Genomic DNA, 19,297 nt, shown 5'->3' with positions numbered 1-19,297 from the left:
CAACTCAAAGCCAGCCTGTTCAGCATTGTTCTTTTTATGTGTCATCAGGTCACCTACAACGTATGGTGACCTTGTGAAAGAGTGACCTCCAAAATATCTTACTATTAACTGCCCTGCTCAGTTCTTAATCTCATATAGACAGTAGAGAAGTGCTATATTAGTCAAGCCTTATTTTAGGGAGTACACCTTTTCAGAGAACATTATGTTGCTTCATAAAGTAAGAAAATGTCTTTCAAATTATGAAGCAGATCATAAATTGTGCAGAAAATGTGTAAGAGTGTGATAATAGTAGCATATTTTTTTAAAACCAAATGCGTAACTCTTGCCAAATGATTCCCCCTGAAAAAGAAATTTCAATAAGCACTTCCCCCTTACAATACGTTCATCGTGCTATTCTTCTCTCAGACAGCAGAGGGCATTAGTGAGCTTGCCTCTATAGGAATACTGTAGTCTTACTCTTTCGATTTCATGAAATTGTCAGGTAGAAAACATGAAAAAAATAATTGGGATGAAAAAATATGGTGGAAGAAATTCATTAAAAATACTTATTTCATGCTCCTAAAAATGTATAGTTTTGTTCCTATTTTTGTCCCTAGTGGGACCAATTATTTCTGAGGGTAGTTTTTGCCTGAGAAATTGGGGGGGGGGGGGAGTGGATAACCCAGCCCCAATTCAATTTCTTGAATTAAATTATAAGCACACACATGTGATGCTTTGAAGTGAATAAGTTGTATAGGAAATATAATGTTGATTTTCCCACATCTTATACAAGATCTTATACAACTTTTGAGAATGTTCTGCTGTCAGCCATGTTTCAGTGCAAATCAAAAGAAAAAAAATCTTATGTTCTTAACCCATATTTTTCATCTCCAATTTGCACATTTTTACCTCCATAAGGTGTGCTTCATTCACTGTGCACTGCTTAAATAAGGAAGTATAGGGCAAAATCTTGTTAATGCAGACGTAAAGTTATGTCCATGTAAATGTGCCAGGTGCAGTGCCTGGCAATAAGAAATTGAGCAATTTGATTGAGCAATCAGTTGTGTGATTCCCATTGCAACCATTGTGCTATGCACCATCATGATCAGCATTTTCATCTCAGCACTTTTGTAGCTACAACGGTTGAAAATCAGTGTTTCACTGCTGTACATGTATATGCAAAAGAATCTTGCCCAATGGATGTTACTTTTAAGACTAACAAATTGATTACATTGTGAGTCTTCATAGGTAATATGTACAGTATAGTTTATTCAGTAGCCAATTATAAACACAGGGAATACATGTCAATCATCAGATTTAGGCATAGATCTTGGTGCATATAGTTAATTTGAAGAAAGTGAGAGGGACAAGGGGAGCTAACAATTCTTCAGTATCTGACAGTAGTAATAGCAGATTCAAAAGGGAAGACAGCAATTCTAAAGTACACATTAGCAAAACAGGAAACCTCCATGTGATCAGTTAAAAACTGGGTAACTCAGTGGTTTAGGTGCACTGTGTCTTTTTGACCGGGGTTGGACTCGATGACCCATAGGCTCTGCAGTTCTAAGATGATGTTGATAATAGATCATGGCAGAAAAGAAACAACAAGATTATGAAGAGTGCACAGCACAACTAATTTTTTCATTAGTATTATTATTTTTCTATGCAAGACCAAATCCAAGAATATGCAGCAGATGAAACATGATAAGTGAGGCCACAGGTTGTGGTAAAAAAATCCCTTTATGTGCCTCTCCCATCATTTGCTTCCTCCTATAAATAAACTCTCACGTATAAGGAGAGTACTAGATGAGCACACAATAAGGCATTCCACAAGAGACTTTTATTGTACAATGTCCTTACTTCATTCAGAGCATTTGGAGTTGCCATTTTCCAACCTGTGTATTCCCATCATTTTCCACCTGCATATTCCCATCAATTCCCTAGGTATTTTTTTTTAAATAGACAATTTGTTGGATCGAGGATGAGATTTTTTTGACCCAAAGAGCTGAGAGCTGTCTGGCTAGAATTATCCTAAATGAGCAAAACTGTTTACAATTATAGTTGTATGCAGTCATGATTCAGCTGATGCAATGATTCAAATGAATGCACCCTATTCCAAATGTTAATTTACCCCCACAAGACTGTGACTGTTCGTAACTTGGGGATTCTGATTTACATTCTACACACATAGCTGCAAACTATTTGAACAATATTTAAGAAGGATATTTTATATTAAGCTTTCCCCCCCATTTGCAGTGGCATGGTTGTGTTCAAGAAAGAATAAGGCATACCCCAAGCATATGAAAACAAATGGACCTCAAGAAGATTATGTAATGTCCAAAGACTAATTTATAATTCACGCAGCAGCAGTAGTGCATGGGAGCAAACTAAAATACTGAACAAGCTTTTGAAACTACAGTGGTGCCTTGAGTTACGAACTTAATTCGTTCCAGAAGATGGTTGTAACTTGAAAAGGTCGTAAGTTGAAGCACCATTTCCCATAGGAATGCACTGAAACGCGATTAATCCATTCCAGCCGTTTTTGGTCGTATCTCAAGGTGTCAGTCGCAAGTCGAAGCATTCGTTCCCATGGGAACTAATGGAGAAGTGGTTAATCCGTCCACTCCCCATTAGGGGGAGACTTTTTTTTTAACCTAAGATGACTTAGGTTAAAAAAAGGGCAGGAAAGGAGGGAGGGAGAGAACAATGGGGAAAAGAGGAACGAAAGGTCATCACTGGGCACACAGACCCCTCAGACAAAAATGTGTTCTTTTAAGCGCAAAATGAGAGGATAGAAATAGAAAAGACAATGGGAGGGAGAGACTTTAGAGCCACACATTTTAAACCAACACCTTTTAAAACAAAAGAGAGGTCACAGTACGCAAACCCTAAGAACTACAGAATACAAAAAAAAAAAACCCTTCTAGCAGGGACTAAAAATGCTAGAACTACACACTGCAAGACCCATCAGAGCATAGAAACATAAACCCCCCAGCCCATGCCCACGCTGCAAAAACCCTGTACATACAGTACTAACCCAGAACAGACATTCTCTCTGCTTTAAAAAAGAAAGACAAAAAGCAAAAATCCAAAAAAGCAAAAATTTTAAAAAACAAAAATGCCTCCCCAAAGAAATACTGTACAGTACAGTACGAGGCAGTCTGAACCCCTACTCTAACCGCTGGAGCAAAAGAGCTACGGAGAAGCAGCCTCTTCTTTGACCAACGGTTAACTGAAAGCAGTTGAAATTCCCCGTTTTCCCCACCTTTTTTCTGTTTGTAACTTGAAGCGCTGGTCGCAAGCCAAAGTAAAATTTTGTGGCCAGATCTGGTTGTAACTCAAATTTTGTCGTTATGTCGAGGACATTCGTAAGTCAAGGCAAAGGCGATTACAAAAACATCAACGTAAAGCAGATTCGTCGTAGAGCGGGGTAATCGTCCAGCGGGACACGACTGTACCTGATATAATAAATTAATGAATAAAATGCCAAGTTGCCACAGGACACATTAGAGTGGAAAAAAGGGATTCCTCTTGGAAACCAATTAAACCAAAGGATTATTTGAACCTGTTTCTAGAACTCACAGTACTGTCTGAGACAGCCAACAGAAGTAAAGAAAAACATAATCACACCTTATATTAGCAAGTTGCAGATGTATCTGATTATTAGAGGACATATTGTTTGTACTATAAAAACATATATTTTTAAAAAGCTTTAGCCATTCTGGTTTTAGCTATCCACTTTATCCAACTAGAGAATCTAAGGTCAATCTGATGAATGGTTAGATTCAATCTCTGGCATGGCAGACAAGAATGTTGGTAGTTTTTTGGGGTTCATGTCCATTACAAAAAAATATATATATCCATAAAATTGCCAAAGCACCAGTAGTGGAAAACTGGTAACTTGGAAGTGTGCTATTTTTTGAGTTTTTAGCCTGTCCTAATTTTCAAGTTTGTCATAAATGTGTTTCAGCAAAAACACAAAATTAAGCAAAAGTAACTCACTGTTCCTATCTTTCTTGCTTTATTTTCTATACCGAGGTAAGATATCATATCTTGAAAATAACAGTAGGCTTATTAGGACATTACCTCTCAGTGGCTAAATCTGTTATTTAAGAAAGGAAAAGAGAAATCTTTCAAAAAAGAGAGAGAGAGAGAGAGAGAGAGAGCATATGATGAATGAAGAAATTACCTACCATAACAGTATAAAGAGTATATTACATACTGCCCAAACAGTACAATGTGTATGAACCAGTATGAGTGGAAAGAGTGTTGGACTAGGAGATCTAAATTGAAATCACTTCTGAGCCATGGAAAGTTACTGGGGGTATGGGGAAGGAATGGGAGTGGTAAACTGCTCCTTGAAGACCTCAGATACCTCAAAAACCATTAGGGTGGCCATGGGTTTGAAGTGATTTGAGAGCATGTAACACCAAAACCCCCACTGGTCCCATCACCTCCTGGCAAACAGAAGGAGAAGATATGGAGGGAGTGACAGAGTTTACCTTCTTGGGCTCCATGATCACTGCAGATGGTGACAGCAGCCACTAAATTAAAAGTCGCCTGCTTCTTGGGAGGAAAGTGATGACAAGCCTAGACAGCATCTTAAAAAACAGAGACATCATCTTGCTGACAAAAGTCCGAATAGTCAAAGCTATGGTTCTTCCTGTAGTGATGTACAGAAGTGAGAGCTGGACCATAAAGAAGGTAGACCACTGAAAAACTGATGCTTTTGAATTGTGGTGCTGGAGGAGACTCTCCTGGACTGCAAGGAGAACAAACCTATCCATTTTGTAGGAAATCCACCCTGAGTGCTCACTGGAAGGACAGTTCCTGAAGCTGAGGCTCCAATATTTCGTCCATCTCATGAGAAGACTCCCTGGAAAAGCCCCTGATGTTGGGAAAGTGTGAAGGCAAGAGGTGGACGACAGAGAACAAGATGGTTGGACAATGTCATTGAAGCTACCAACATGAATTTTACCAAACTCTGGAAGGCAGTGGAAGACAGGAGGGCCTGGTATGCTCTGGTCCATGGGGTCATGAAGAGTCGGCTCATTCCTGTCCATTTTAGTTCACTGACAGCCAGGATGCCGATGTTTATTCTTGCCATCTCCTGTTTGACCACCTCCACCTTCCCAAGGTTCATAGATCTTACATTCCGGGTTCCTATGCAGTATTTTTCTTTGCAGCATTGGACTTTCCTTTCACTTCCAGACACGTCCACAGCTGAGTGTCCTTTCGGCTTTGGCCCAACCACTTCATTAGCTCTAGAGCTACTTGTACTTGTCCTCTGCTCTTCCTCAGTAACATGTTGCACGCCTTCCGACCTGAGGGGTCCATCTTCCAGAGTCATATCTTTTAGCCTTTTGTTTCTCTTGGGCTATTCTTGGCAAAGATACTGGAGTGGCTTGCCAATTCCTACTCCAGGTGGACTGTGTTTAGTCAAAACTCTCCACTGCGATCTGTCCGTCTTGGGTGTCCCTGCATGGAATAGCCCAAAGCTTCTCTGAGTTACTCAAGGCCCTTCGACAAGACAAGGCAGCAATCCATGAAGGAGATGCTTCTGCTAAGGCTTCCTAAAATAGCATTGCATTTGCCTTTTTTGTAGCCACATCACACTGTTGGCTCATGTTCAGCTTGTGATATATGGTGATTCCAAGGTCCTTCTCGCTCATAGTATTGCTGAAACAGGTACCTCTCATCTTGTAACTGTATATTTGATTTCTTTTTCCAAGGTGCAGTACTTTACATTCATCCCTGTAAATTTCATTCTATTGTTTTCAGCCCAGTGCTCAAGCCTATTTAGATCATTTTGAATTTTGTTTCTGTCTTCCAGGGAATTAGCTATTCCACCCAATTTTGTGTCATCTGCAAATCTGATTAGCATTCCCTGCACCCCCTGATCCAGGTCATTAATAAAAATGCTGACCATCACTGGGCCTAGGACTGAGCTCTGGAATACCCCACTTGTTACTTTCACACAGTTTGAAAAGGAGCCATTAATAATCACCTTCTGAGTATGATTCTGTAACCAACTGTGTATCTACCTGACAGTTGTTCTATCTAGCCCACACCTAGTTAACATGCTAATCAGAATATCATTTGTAATGCTTCATCAAGCAGGGGGTTGGATTTGATGGCCTTATAGGCCCATTCCAACTTCATTATTCTATGATTCTGTGATTCTATAATCATGGGGGACTTTGTCAAAAGTGTTGTGGAAGTCAAGATATACTATGTCTGCAGCATTCCCTCTATCAGGAGGATAACTGATCAAAAATGAGATCAGATTAGTCTGGCAGGATTTGTTCTTGGCAAAGCCATGTTGGCTTCTAGTTATTACCACACTGTTTTCTTGGTGCTTGCATAGTGACCGCTTTATAATCTGTTCCAGAATTTTCTCTGGAACGGATTATATAGTTCCTCGCAGGCAAACCTCTTAGGGGCAACATACGAGGTAGAAAAACAATTCCAACAGTTCTGTGAATATAAGATCTCAACCTCTGTATAGGAATAGTAGGCATTTGTCAGATTTTTATAAGTACTGTACACCTTTTCTGTTTTCATAATTAGTTGTATGGAAAATGTCTTTGGCTCCATGTTCATTCACTGGATGAAATAACAGAGAAGCAGTTAATTAGCACTATGCCTGACCTAGTTCCTAGACATCAACGCATCAGACATATGTCTGCATTTATTTGTTATTGTAACTAATGAGCATTTTATTGTAATGAGGTTCTTGACTTTTCTTTTTTTTTCTTTGAGTTACCTTTAGTTCCCCCCCCCCCCGAACGTTCATTGTGTACCATAATGTAGTGTGCGCTGCTCATTGAACAGTGTTTGAAAGGATGTGGTTATGGTTTCTCACATCAGAAAGGAAGCTAGCTAAACAGCACCGCCTGGATCACAGATGGAAAGATAAGGCACCTACTCTTCTTTTTTGTGAAAGTCCACCATGTCTTGTCTTGTTATTTCTCTTTTCTACATTTCTGTGTAGAATTCTGGTATTGGGGCAGGTGCCTTTCTGTCCTGGAGTGGGACCATTACATGCTGAACAATGAACAACGGTGTTCTACTTGAAGAAGAACTGATCAAAAAGTCCCAGCAAAAGAGAAGGACCTCCCCCTCCAACTTTAAAGTGCGATTCTTTGTTTTAACGAAATCAAAGCTGGCATATTTTGAACAACGTCCTGGGGTATGTGCATTTATGCCCACATCTTTTTCAAAATTTATTTGCAAAGGATAAAGGATATAGGGGTGAAGCTGGGTGGAATGTTGTCTCTTTTCCAAACCAAGCCAAGCCTTTCTATAACTGATTTCTATACATGCAGAAATCAGATTGCGATTACTTTTATTCATTTCAGCATGTGATGTAGTTCATAGTCCCTGACTGTCTTTATGCCTTGAGTATATTTGTAGTAGGTGTAAACCAGCACTTTCTCCTATTCATTTTAGTAGCTTTTTTAATGTTACAATAATGCTTGTTACATTCCAAGAAAATTGTTTCATAATGGCAGTAAAAGCAGATCTTCATTTTTATTGTTCCCATTGTATGGCTTTCATTTATAATATGCCAAGAAAGCCAGGCAGATTGAGAACTGAGAATATGATGAGAATACTACATGTGGTTTGCTAATGGTACCAGAATCCTCAAACTGCAAACTGAAAGTTTTGTCAGGGCCCTTTGTTTTCTTTGGCTTTGACAAAAAGGAAATTGAGCAGGGTCCCATAAAGCAATTGGGGGCATCTGACTTCCATACTCTTGAAGCACACATTTGCACACAATGTAATTACCCTAAAACACACAGACCTTATACAGACAAAATCTAATTGTTGAGACAGCAGTACTGTGCCAGGGATTAGGATGTCCTCAGATAGAAATTGAATGGTTCATCTCAAATCTTGAAAATCACTAGCCATGCTTTTATTTGGGGAGTTTTTCAAGCTTTAATGTCTTATTTTTCTAAGATACCACAGTGGGGGGGGGGGGGAATCACAACTTTTCTGCATTTATTTATAAATGTTGGTAAGGCCAATGCATGGGCTACCTTCTTAAAAGTATGATATTCTTCCTAATCTCTTGTCTTTCTTTTTAAGGAGTTTGATGGTCATTGTTGAATTCCATTGTAATGGGTGTTACCTCTTTTCTGGTTTAATATTTTGTTTAGCTTGTTTTTGAAATTGGTTTGGTTATTTTGCAGCTGTATTAACCTCTGAGCACTCTTGGAAAACTTTTGTAAAGGCAGTTGATTCTAGACAAGAACTTCAGATCACATTGATAGGATTACGTTGTCATATCTTGACCACAAGTATCAGCTGTTTCCCTTCGTATCTCCAGCAGAAGCAGGAGAAAAAGCAGACATGGCTCTTCAAACCCTTCCTTTTGCAGCCTGTTGTTTGTCCTCTTCCCTTAACAACCTATGCAACACAACTAGATACAGTACCTGTTCATCGCAGCAAATAGAGGGTAGTGGATGGGATAATGAAGGAAGTGTAGAAAGGGAAGAACAGTGACTCTTCCTTTTGTTTCAAGTGATTAAACCCCCAGTGCCCAGAATAAGAGATGACAATCCCAGCTAGGTTGATGTCATTAAGTTATCACTATGCTTGTCCATTTAGTTCTTCAGATTGGAGAGATTCAGAAAATAATTGACTGAATATCAAGGTCACTGTTATCGCAGCCATGAGTTGCTCTTATTGTTATTAATCAAAAAGGTATCGTGTGGCTCCTTCATCTTTCTTTCCTTTTCCTTTTTTTTTCTTTTTCTTTTTTGTGGTGGGGGAAAAATCTTAAAGAAATGGTAGAGAAAAACACAAGAGGCTTACAAGTGGAAAATGATGACCTCTGGATGGCCTTACTGAAATTCAGTAAATGAGGCCGGGTGACTTCACAATGAAAACCTCATATAAAAGGTCAAGGGTTTCTAAGAAAAGGCTTCCTGAAGTTTGGAAATTAACCATGGCATTGGGTCAGACATGAGGTGAAGCAAAATTGCTGCTTTTTCTCTTGCTGCCCCAAGCTCTAAACGAGGCAGACAAGAGCACTTTTGATAGCACTTTTCAAGTACTTGAAGGGTAGTAATACAGAAGAGAGCCAGGATCTGTTCTTCATCATCCCAGAGTGTATGACAGGGCTCAAGATACAAGATTTAGGTTAAATATGGGGAAAAACTTCTTAACTGTCTTAACAATCCACACTTGCTGCAAACTGACCAAACAGTAGCTCTCCAATCTGTACCAGAATAATAGAACCCCCTGATGGGTTCAGAAAAGTGCTGAACCAATTACTCGGGAAACGATGACCGCTCCAGCTTTGGAGGAATTCAAGACAAAATTAGACCACCATCTGTCAGATCTGCTCTGATTTGGATTCCTGCACTGAGCAGGGAGTTGGGCCTGATGCCCTTATAGATGCCTTCCAATTCTATGATTCTAAGAGAGGGCATCCGGATGAGGTCTCCATCATGCTGGTGTCCAGAGAACAACGCCTTTGACTTGTAATTGTGTTATACTTTCTCACTGTTTCTTCCATCTTTTTCCTCCCCTAACATTTGTTATGTAGAGAAACATGGAATAGCTATGCAGCGCCTTGATCAGTCCTCCATTTGAAAGTATGTGAATTAGAGCCTGCCATCACCTGCAAATATGCTTTAGGCTTGCATCATTTGTGTTGTAGTAGAGTTACTCTTTATTATACAATGAGAGAGAGAGAGAGAGAGAGAAACACGCACAGAGAGAGATGTTTTGGCCTTGCACACAGTTGGAAGTTGAGGGTGGATGATACCTTTGTTAAACCATTGGAAATCTCACAGGTTTCAATTCAACAAAGGTCTTTGTCAGGCTAGGTATTACAGGTAGGGGTGCGTGTGTGTGTGTGTGTGTGTGTGTGTGTGTGTGTGTGTGTGTGTGTGTGTGCGTGCGTGCGTGCGTGCGTGTGCGTGCATACGCTTGCACCACAGTCAGCTCCACATCAGATTCTGCAGCCTCTATTTTGAAACTTGTTTTAAACAAGTAGCCCGTTCTGCACATCTGGCCATAGATTTTGGAACTTCTGTGATTTTTCCGTACCACTCACTGCTCCGTAATGGCCAGCCTGATGAAGATCTATGCAGAATCAAAAGTTAGCTTCCCTGTGTGACATTTTAATGATCTTGTAAATGTACCACCCAGCCTTCTATGTTCTATGTTTCAGTGCTAGCAAGTAATGGACCCTGTTGATGAAAATTCACGTGCAGCAAAAATCATGTGGTGTTAAATCCAGAAAAACTTAAAAATGGAATGTTCCATCAGGGTCCAAAGTGAGCACATCTCTGCAAATGTTCTAAATTGTATGCCTGTGCTGTGTATATCTGACAGAAAATTATACCACTACATGTCAGAGATTTATAATTTTATATTTTAAAAATATAAGAAGCTGGATTCTTGAATCTAAAACAAATCGGATGTAGGGGATCTGTGATAAGATGTACCAGGATTTAAATGTAAAAATAGATATAGAATGAGGACCAAATGAGATTAAGCAAGAGAACTGACAGAAGTTTTTCTCAACCTTTTCGCTTGCGTTGTTTTCCATATATAAGGGTCAGATCACACACTGCGGCAAATATTTTTTACTCTTACAATGTTATCCCATCAGTCAAGAAAATCTTTCAGTGTTACATGCGTAAGACATCAGACATATAAACAAAGCCCTGCTATGTCTAATTATTGACCAAGTACAAAACAAAATCATGCTAATTTGCCAAATATGGATTGAAGCAAGCTGATGTTAGAAGTGGACAATCTTTTTCTGTATTGTCTAGTTTGTCCCTCAAACTGTCCAAAGCCATGTACTTCAGTTTAGAAAGTATGCAGTGTATTTTCTTTAATGAGTGTAAGAGAAGTTACATAACAGAAGAAATTATTTAGAACCAAATCATGTCACAAAAAACACATTTCTTTAAAAAGGTAAAAAGGAGGCTGAGCCTTGGAGGAAAGCCACATGGGCATTTGTTCCACTGTTTGGTGCACTGGTGGATTGGATTGATCTGCGCCCCCCCCCTTTTTTTTGGCCTCCACCCATGAATATTGCTGGACCAATTTGTTCCAATCTGCACTTTTCTGAACCCATCAGGGGGTTCTATTATTCTGGTACAGATTGGAGAGCTACTGTTTGGTCAGTTCGCAGCAAATGTGGATGTTTGGAATGGATTAAACTCGAGCCTTGATGCTCCTTCCACTGTCAATTTCCAATATTCTGATGCTTCAGGATATCGGAAATTGAACACTTCCCCTGATCGTCTACGGAGGGTTGGGGAATTTTATTTTATTTTTTACATCTCCTAAATCGTCCCAGATGTGATGAATCATTTCATTTCATTTTAAAAAAAATTTCCTGTCTGCAGGCAGTTTCTCAATTGGCAATACGCAGACAGGAAAGGAAAAAAAAATATTTAAATGAAATGATCCATTGCATCAGCGATGATCTAGCAGGTGTTAGAAAAAGTAATTTCACTTCCCCTGACCCTCTGCAGATTATCAGGATAGCAGATCAGGCCACAAAGGGTAATTTGCTGTTCAGGTGGGAAGAGCAAGCCAAATGGCATATCACTCCTCCCCCTGACCTCAACTGACCCTTTGTAGCCCAATCCAGCCTTCACCAAAATGGCCAGTCTGGACAGGCACTTACCTTCTGCTGCTGCTTTTGATGATGTTATTTAGATTAAGTGGTTTTATGGAATTATTTTTTATCTTTTATTTCTCTCATAGTTCAAGTTATCCCAAGAATGTATGTTGCTGGGCAGCATACACATGTCAAATGCCAGTTTGATGTTAAAGAAGATAGTTGTAGGAACTGACTCTAGAACATGCTTCTGATTCAGATCATGGTTCTATGCTGAACCTCTTCTGAATCCCCACTCAGGATGCCTTCCTCCCCCCCCCCCGCCCAAAATGTTGTGTATATGTATATGTGTCTGAACATATATCCCTCCAGCAGTAATCCAGTCTGGGACTACCCATCATTGCTTTTATGAGGCGACATTAAAATCTTGGGAAATCTCATCACAGATGTCCTCTGTCATGTCTCTTTTGGTGTATAGGTAGTGTGAACCTATATTATTCTCCTTTGTTTTCTATTAGTGATAGGAACTTTTAGAGGTTATTAATTTATAGGTCAAAATAGCTAGGAAGGTACATAACAACAAGAGTACAGTTGTGGATAGTTACTTCGAAAATTACTTCTTTGGACTTCAGTTCCCACAGTCTACTAGACTAGTTGATAACATGTTTTTATGTCTACATTTAACATGTTATTTTTTTGGGGGGGGGAGGGCAGATACATATGTCAGATCTCTCTCTCTCTCTCTCTCTCTCTCTCTCTCTCTCTCTCTCTCTCATCTACACCTTTGTTTGAATGACTGCATTATCTGTAAATACCACGACCGCTTAACCACTCTTAAAAAAACAGTTGGGAGGCATAATTTAAGATCCTAGATTAAAAATGGATGACTGGTATAGTAAATGAATCGAGTATGAGAGAGTTCCAAAATTGCCTCAACCTTTGTGGATAAAAATTTGTCGATCTGAATCGATTTGTGTGTTGCAGGATTTCTTTCATTAGCTTCATGGATTCACTCTTAGAAGTGACCGTTTTCCTGGCTTGATGGTCATCCTGCATCTTCCCAAGCATTCCACTCTTGTTATTCCTCATTGATTCCATTCTTAGTTTACCAAAATCCACACTCGTCTATTTAGATGACTGTTTTTCAATAACTGGTCCTTCCTTGGGACATGTTTGGTAAACCAATAGGAAGGTTTGCTTGTACTTCCATAGGTGCTACCAAATCATATGGTGCCAAAGGGGCAGCTGATTGCTTTTTCCAGATGAAATCTGTGATCTTCATTTGCTTCCTTCTCCCCCCGCCATACTATATATGTATTTTACTAACATTTTGGTTATTGTCCGAGATGAGTGTCGGTGATGTAGTGCTTTGAGTATTGCTTATCAGGGCAAGGGATTGGTCCAAAGTTGCAAGGTAGCTATACTTCTTTCTGAGTCCAGAGATGGGGTAACAGTAACTGGTGTAATCCTATGCACCTGATGGAATCTAGAAGAGATAATGTTATGTCTATAATCTCAGGATTACTTAAAAAGGACTGCTCCATTTTTAAACTTTCTACTTTATTGTTAATTCTGACCTTCAATATCTACTTGAGGGTAAAGCTGAGACAGCAAACTTCCATTTGACCAATTGGTCCTTCTTAGTGAGGGTGTAGTGAAGGGAAAACCTGTAGTCCTCAGAGTTACAGTAACACCATCTATTTCTGACTGTCCCTATGAAATAAGCAAATGCTGTATATCTTAGCAGGTAAGCCAATCTTTAAAAGAAATTATTCTAAAAAGTTGTTTTCAGAAGACTTTCCAGGACTTTCAAATCTTCCTTTCTAGGCAGCACCAGTCCCTTGCATGTTTGTCTCCCATACTGTTTTACTGCTACTATTGGCTCCAAATTTTATTTTCACGGAATTGAGTTTTCTTGCTGTTTATAGTATTGTGCAGCAACTTTCCCCATAGTCCTCGGATCTGTATTTGTCAGTTGTGTGGTGTTGCCTGTCTCAGGCTTCCAGAAAATTCTCAGTTTCTCAGCAGAGGAGCATACAACATCTCCCTGAAGTTTGGCTCCTTTCCACCCAAAGTGGGGGGAAAACATTGTAGAGGAGTACTCTGTGAGCCAGGGCAGTTCTCCATAGCAACTCTCCTCTTTAGTAATAAAAGACAGTAGTAATAGTGCCTAAGTTAAAAGTCAAACTGTAAGGCTATAAAATGAAATAAAACAAGGATAAAAAATGAGCTGCTTAGGATCATGAAAAATAAACAAATGCATGGGATTATATTAATTTACATAATCTATTTAGTACCATAATTAATTAATTAAGAATTGAGCAAGAATTTGAATGCCCATTGGAATTACCTTACCTATAGCACAGAACAGATTTGGAAGTTATTTTTAAGGATTACAGTCCCAAATTTACACAGACAGTATGGACTGTAACTATGCTAAATATGGGACCCTGTGAGCTGCAGTCCAGAAAGTAACTATTAAACTAAAAACTAGCAACTAATAACTAAAACTAATTATCTCACACACTCATTCTTTCTGTCTGTCTGTCTGTTTCTGTTTCTCTCTCTCTCACACACACACACACACATACACACACACACACACACAACACAACACACAAACACACATGCAGTATATCACAGATTATTTGATGTATTTGCAAAGGCTTATTATTTGATCTTAGAATAAGACTAAATGTATGTAATAGCAGTGCTGTTGTAGTTTGGCTTGCATAATATATTTTGCTATATATTCTACATATTTTGTAATTTATTACTTTAGATTGTTTTTGGATGATCTATGTCAAGCTGATCTGAGTGGAGTTTGCAGGAAAAAATATTTTAAGGTAAAAGAATAAAATATAATAAAAAGACTTGAGTTGGCAGTACATGGGCAGTCTCCATGAGACTATATGCGCAGGGACAAAGTCTTGTTGTCAGGCAGACTGCTGGCATATGCGTAGCAACCATACATATACCAGTATACTTGAGACCAGACTATTAGCAAAAAGAGTTTTGTCTATACAGTATTAGTAATTTGCATGTTGTAATAAGGAAACCAATTATAATATGTTGATAGGCTGCGTAGAGGCAGATTTGAAAACATGTATTTATTACAAGTGTTTGAACTCTTAGTGGCCTTCATAGACCTTACAAAAGCATTCGATCTGGTTAGCAGGGATGGCCTTTTTAAAATACTTCCCAAGATTGGATGTCCACCGCGTCTCCTTAACATCATCAGATCTTTCCATGAGGGAATGAAAGGCACTGTAGTTTTTGACGGCTCAACATCAGACCCCTTTGACATCCAAAGCGGAGTGAAACAGGGCTGTGTCCTCGCACCAACACTTTTTGGGATATTTTTTGCTGTCATGCTGAAGCATGCCTTTGGAACTGTAACTGAGGGCGTCTATCTCCGGACTAGATCAGACGGAAAGCTCTTTAATCTTTCTAGATTGAGAGCAAAGACCAAAGTCCAACTGAAATGCATGCGGGACTTCCTCTTCGCAGATGATGCAGCCATTGTTGCCCACTCTACCGAAGACCTCCAACAACTCATGAATCATTTCAGCAAGGCCTGCCAAGACTTTGGACTAACAATCAGCCTGAAGAAAACACAAGTCATGGGCCAGGGCGTGGACTCACCTCCCTCTATTACCATCTCCACACAAGAATTGGAGGTTGTTCATGACTTTGTGTACCTCGGCTCAACCATCTCTGACACCCTCTCTCTAGATGTCGAGCTGGATAAACGCATTGCCAAAGCAGCCACCATGTTCTCTAGACTCACAAAGAGAGTATGGCTCAATAAGAAGCTGACGACACATACGAAGATTCAGGTTTATAGAGCCTGTGTTCTAAGCACACTCTTGTACTGCAGTGAGTCCTGGACCCTTTGTGCACGGCAGGAGAGGAAGCTGAACACCTTCTATATGCGTTGCCTCCGACGGATTTTTGGCATCACCTGGCAGGACAAAGTTCCAAACAGAGCAGTCCTAGAACAAGCTGGAATTTTCAGCATGAATACATTACTGAAACAGCGACGCCTACGTTGGCTTGGGCACATCGTGAGAATGGCTGATGGTCGGATTCCAAAGGATCTCCTATATGGAGAATTAGTGCAGGGAAAGCGCCCCAGAGGGAGACCACAACTGCGATACAAGGACATCTGCAAGCGAGATCTGAAGGCCTTAGGAATAGACCTCAACAGATGGGAAACCCTGACATCTGACCGTTCAGCCTGGAGGCAGGCAGTGCATCACGGCCTCTCCCAATTTGAAGAGACTCTTGCCCAGCAGGCCGAGGCAAAGAGGAAGTCACATAAGCAGCAAAACCAGGGAGCCGGACAGGGGACAGACTGGGTTTGTCTTCAGTGTGGAAGGGACTGTCACTCTCGAATTGGCCTTCTCAGCCACACTAGGCGCTGTTCCAAGCCCTCCATACAGAGCACGCTACCATAGTCTTTCGAGACTGGAGGATGCCTAACTTGAACTCCATGGTAAAATTGTCCCTCATTGTGTTTTCTACAATGAATTTCAGAAGACACAGATCCTTACTATAGCTGGATTTTCTAGGATTCATTTTTCTTCTCTGTGCACAAACCTTTCATTAATGCAAATGGCAATTATGTACTAAATGCAAGAGGAGAAAGAATGCTCTGTGTAAGGGTTGAAGATTTTTGTTGTAGAAGTCATGGCAAAAGAGATTGCAGTTCTGTTGATACCAAGTAGTGCTTATCTTCATGTGACAAACTAGTTAATCGGCTTTTTCCCCTTTTCTGAAAAAAAAGAGGCAATGCAAAAACAACACAATGATATCCAAAACTCATTCCTTTGAGATGAATACAAATATTGCCACCACATATGGCTGGGACCATTTGGTCCTCCCCTCCCCAGAACCGGCCAGTCTAATATTGCTTGCGGTGCAATGTGTGCAGCCGTCCTTGTTTGCACAGCAGCAATCATGGACGTAGGCCAGCTGGGATTTCCCTGTGTCCCTCCAGCAGGTGAGCGGGGAGACTTGTCATCCCATTTCTTTGCTGGAGTGGTCAGCAGTGGAGGGAGGTGAGGAAGCCCCAGCCAGGCTACTTCTGCAATTGGCACAGCATGAATGAGGACAGCCATGTGTGCTGCATCACAAGTGGTGAGTAGACTGGCCAGTTCGGGGGGGGGGGGGAGATAGGGTCAAACAGGCTTGGCCACCTGTGCTGGCGATATTTGTATTCGTCTCCCCCAGAGACGAATACAAACATCCCATCTCTAGACTAGACATCAAGTCTAGACATCCCTAGACTGGATACATTGATATTGTATGGGGAGACAAATGCAAAAAGTGGATTGTTATGCTTGATAAGGATAATTCTGACCTCAATTTTAAAATGGTATCCAGGAGTTACAGTGGTATTTCTGATAATCCTGCTCTGTCATCAATTCTTCATCCCCTTGCCAACACCTCTTTGCAAACAGGCTATGCATGGCAGCAGTGTGGGTCTAGCATAGCTAATCATGAATACATTAATATGATCAGAGTGGATTAATTTAACTAATTAATAATTTTCTTCTGAGAAAATGCTAGCACAAGTTTGCCTTTTTCAGAAATATATCTTAAATTAAAAAGCAAATGGATATAAGCTACATTTTACCTTGACCTAAGGACATCTGACAGATTCCAAGGAGACCCCAACAAGTTACAATACAGTTGTACATTAATTATTTTAATTGCCTCTATTAGAAAGCCTCTGCTGATATACAGCAAGTGTTTTTGTTTTCTGGAGATGCAAACTGTCCTGCAGAAATCATTTTTAAAAATATGTCTGTTTTGCTGGGACTTTAATGCTGGCAAGTGATCTTCAGACATATACTCTTGAAGGAAAATAAGAATATGGAGCCACTGAAATTTTTAGAACCAGAAATGATATGTTTAGTGGTGTTAATGATATCCAGCAGTGTTCCAAAAAACAATATCATGACAATGTCAGAAAGTCAGGCAAATAGTCAACTATTGCTTTCTAGAAATGCCACCTGCTATTTAAATTTTCAAGACACTGCAACTCTGCATCTTGGTGTTCTTCCATCCATTCATTGCTACATTAACTCCTAACACCTTTGCTTTTCAAAAGTAACTTCTGCTTTTAAGAGGAAGCCAAAAACAGACATAGAGAGCAGTGTGTGTGTGTGTGTGTGCGTGTGCGCGCGTGCGTGCGTGCGTGCGTGCGTGTGTGCGCGTGCGTGCGTGCGTGCGTGTGTGCGCGTGCATGCGTGCGTGCGTGCGTCTGTGTGCATGCACCTACCAACCTTACAAATTTTATAAAATACTAAGCATTTATATATCACTCTTAAATTTTCAAATTGTTTTGTATGTATGGTGGTCATAGTACTTAAGGCAATTTTTAGTATAATTATTATTCTTATTTTACACATGGGAAAGGTAAGGTTAAGAGAATGAATGACTGGCCTTCCTCAATCCCCCACCCACCCACTTCAAGGTTCAGCATCATTCACTGCATGTTTTTCTCTGAGATGAATGATGCCAGCTAGTAGACATGTTTCAAGCTGCAGTGTTTTGAGTTAAAATGTAGATTTATAAACAAGATGATAGAAACAATAAAAACATACCTTGCCTGCACTTCTGCATTGTACTTTTACCAAACTCCTACCATTGTTTGTGATTCTTTCACGTAGATATAGACAGACAGACAGACAGACAGACAGACAGACAGACAGACAGACAGACAGACAGACAGACAGACAGTCCGACTTCATCAGTGGAGTCTATACTGGTCCCAAGAACAACACATAGCTTGAATTGTAACAACTTATGCACTCTGAAGCACATATATCAAGAATAATTCAAAGTGCTTTCCCAGCTGTGCAAGGCATGTGCCCTTCCAAATATTCCCTTTGTCAAACATTATTTTCTCAGCAGTGTCAATATGCTACCTAACATGGATAAAAATCAGTAAAAACCAACTGTCAGCAACTGCTTCTCCACCAATAGGTGTCTTCCTACACACCAGATCCACATGGCAAGGAATAAATGGAAATGTCTAATTTTGGCATATGTATTAGCAGGGACGTGGTGGCGCTGTGGGCTAAACCGCAGAAGCCTGTGCTGCAGGGTCAGAAGACCAGCAGTCGTAAGATCGAATCCACGTGACGGAGTGAGCGCCCGTCGCTTGTCCCAGCTCCCGCCAACCTAGCGGTTCGAAAGCATGCAAATGCAAGTAGATAAATAGGGACCACCTCGGTGGGAAGGTGTGTCTACGTCACACTGGCCATGTGACCACGGAAGATTGTCTTCGGACAAAACGCTGGCTCTACAGCTTGGAAACGGGGATGAGCACCGCCCCCTAGAGTTGAACACAACAACAAAAATTGTCAAGGGGAACCTTTACCTTTACCTTTACCTATCAGCACATGTGTATAGGAATGAGTACATGAAAATGTGTGAAAGTTACACAGTTGGGAGTTGTCCAGAAAGTAACTTTTCTGAAGTGTGGCATATAGTTCTCGTAGAGAATTTAGGAGAGTCGTGTATTAGCAAGTCTCTTGCTCTTAACTGTGGACTTTGTCTGCTGGTCCACAGTAACAGCAAAAATATAAAAGTTTCATCACATGAGTTTTTATCAGATATTGGCTGTATTAGTTATTATTTAGTCTGGTCATGTGCTGAAATAATAATGATTTCCAGAGGGCTAGCTATTTGTTACAGAACACATAC

General features: G+C 40.2%; 1 protein-coding gene across 2 annotated transcripts in view; it reads left to right on the top strand.

The window, feature by feature from the left end:
• Window positions 1-6,726: 6,726 nt before the first annotated feature.
• The window catches only part of ITK (IL2 inducible T cell kinase), a 54,114-nt gene continuing 41,543 nt past the window's right edge, over window positions 6,727-19,297 (top strand). For both annotated transcript variants that reach the window (XM_020813431.3, XM_020813430.3), the window contains exon 1: window positions 6,727-7,171. In XM_020813431.3, coding sequence (XP_020669090.3) covers window positions 7,034-7,171 — 138 coding nt within the window. In that variant the 5' untranslated portion in view covers window positions 6,727-7,033. The remainder of the gene's footprint in view (window positions 7,172-19,297) is intronic.

The sequence above is a fragment of the Pogona vitticeps genome, chromosome 2 (genome assembly GCF_051106095.1).
Source record: "Pogona vitticeps strain Pit_001003342236 chromosome 2, PviZW2.1, whole genome shotgun sequence".
Classification (NCBI taxonomy): domain Eukaryota; kingdom Metazoa; phylum Chordata; class Lepidosauria; order Squamata; family Agamidae; genus Pogona; species Pogona vitticeps.
Note: the sequence above shows the minus strand (reverse complement) of the source record. Positions and strands in the feature narration are given on the sequence as shown.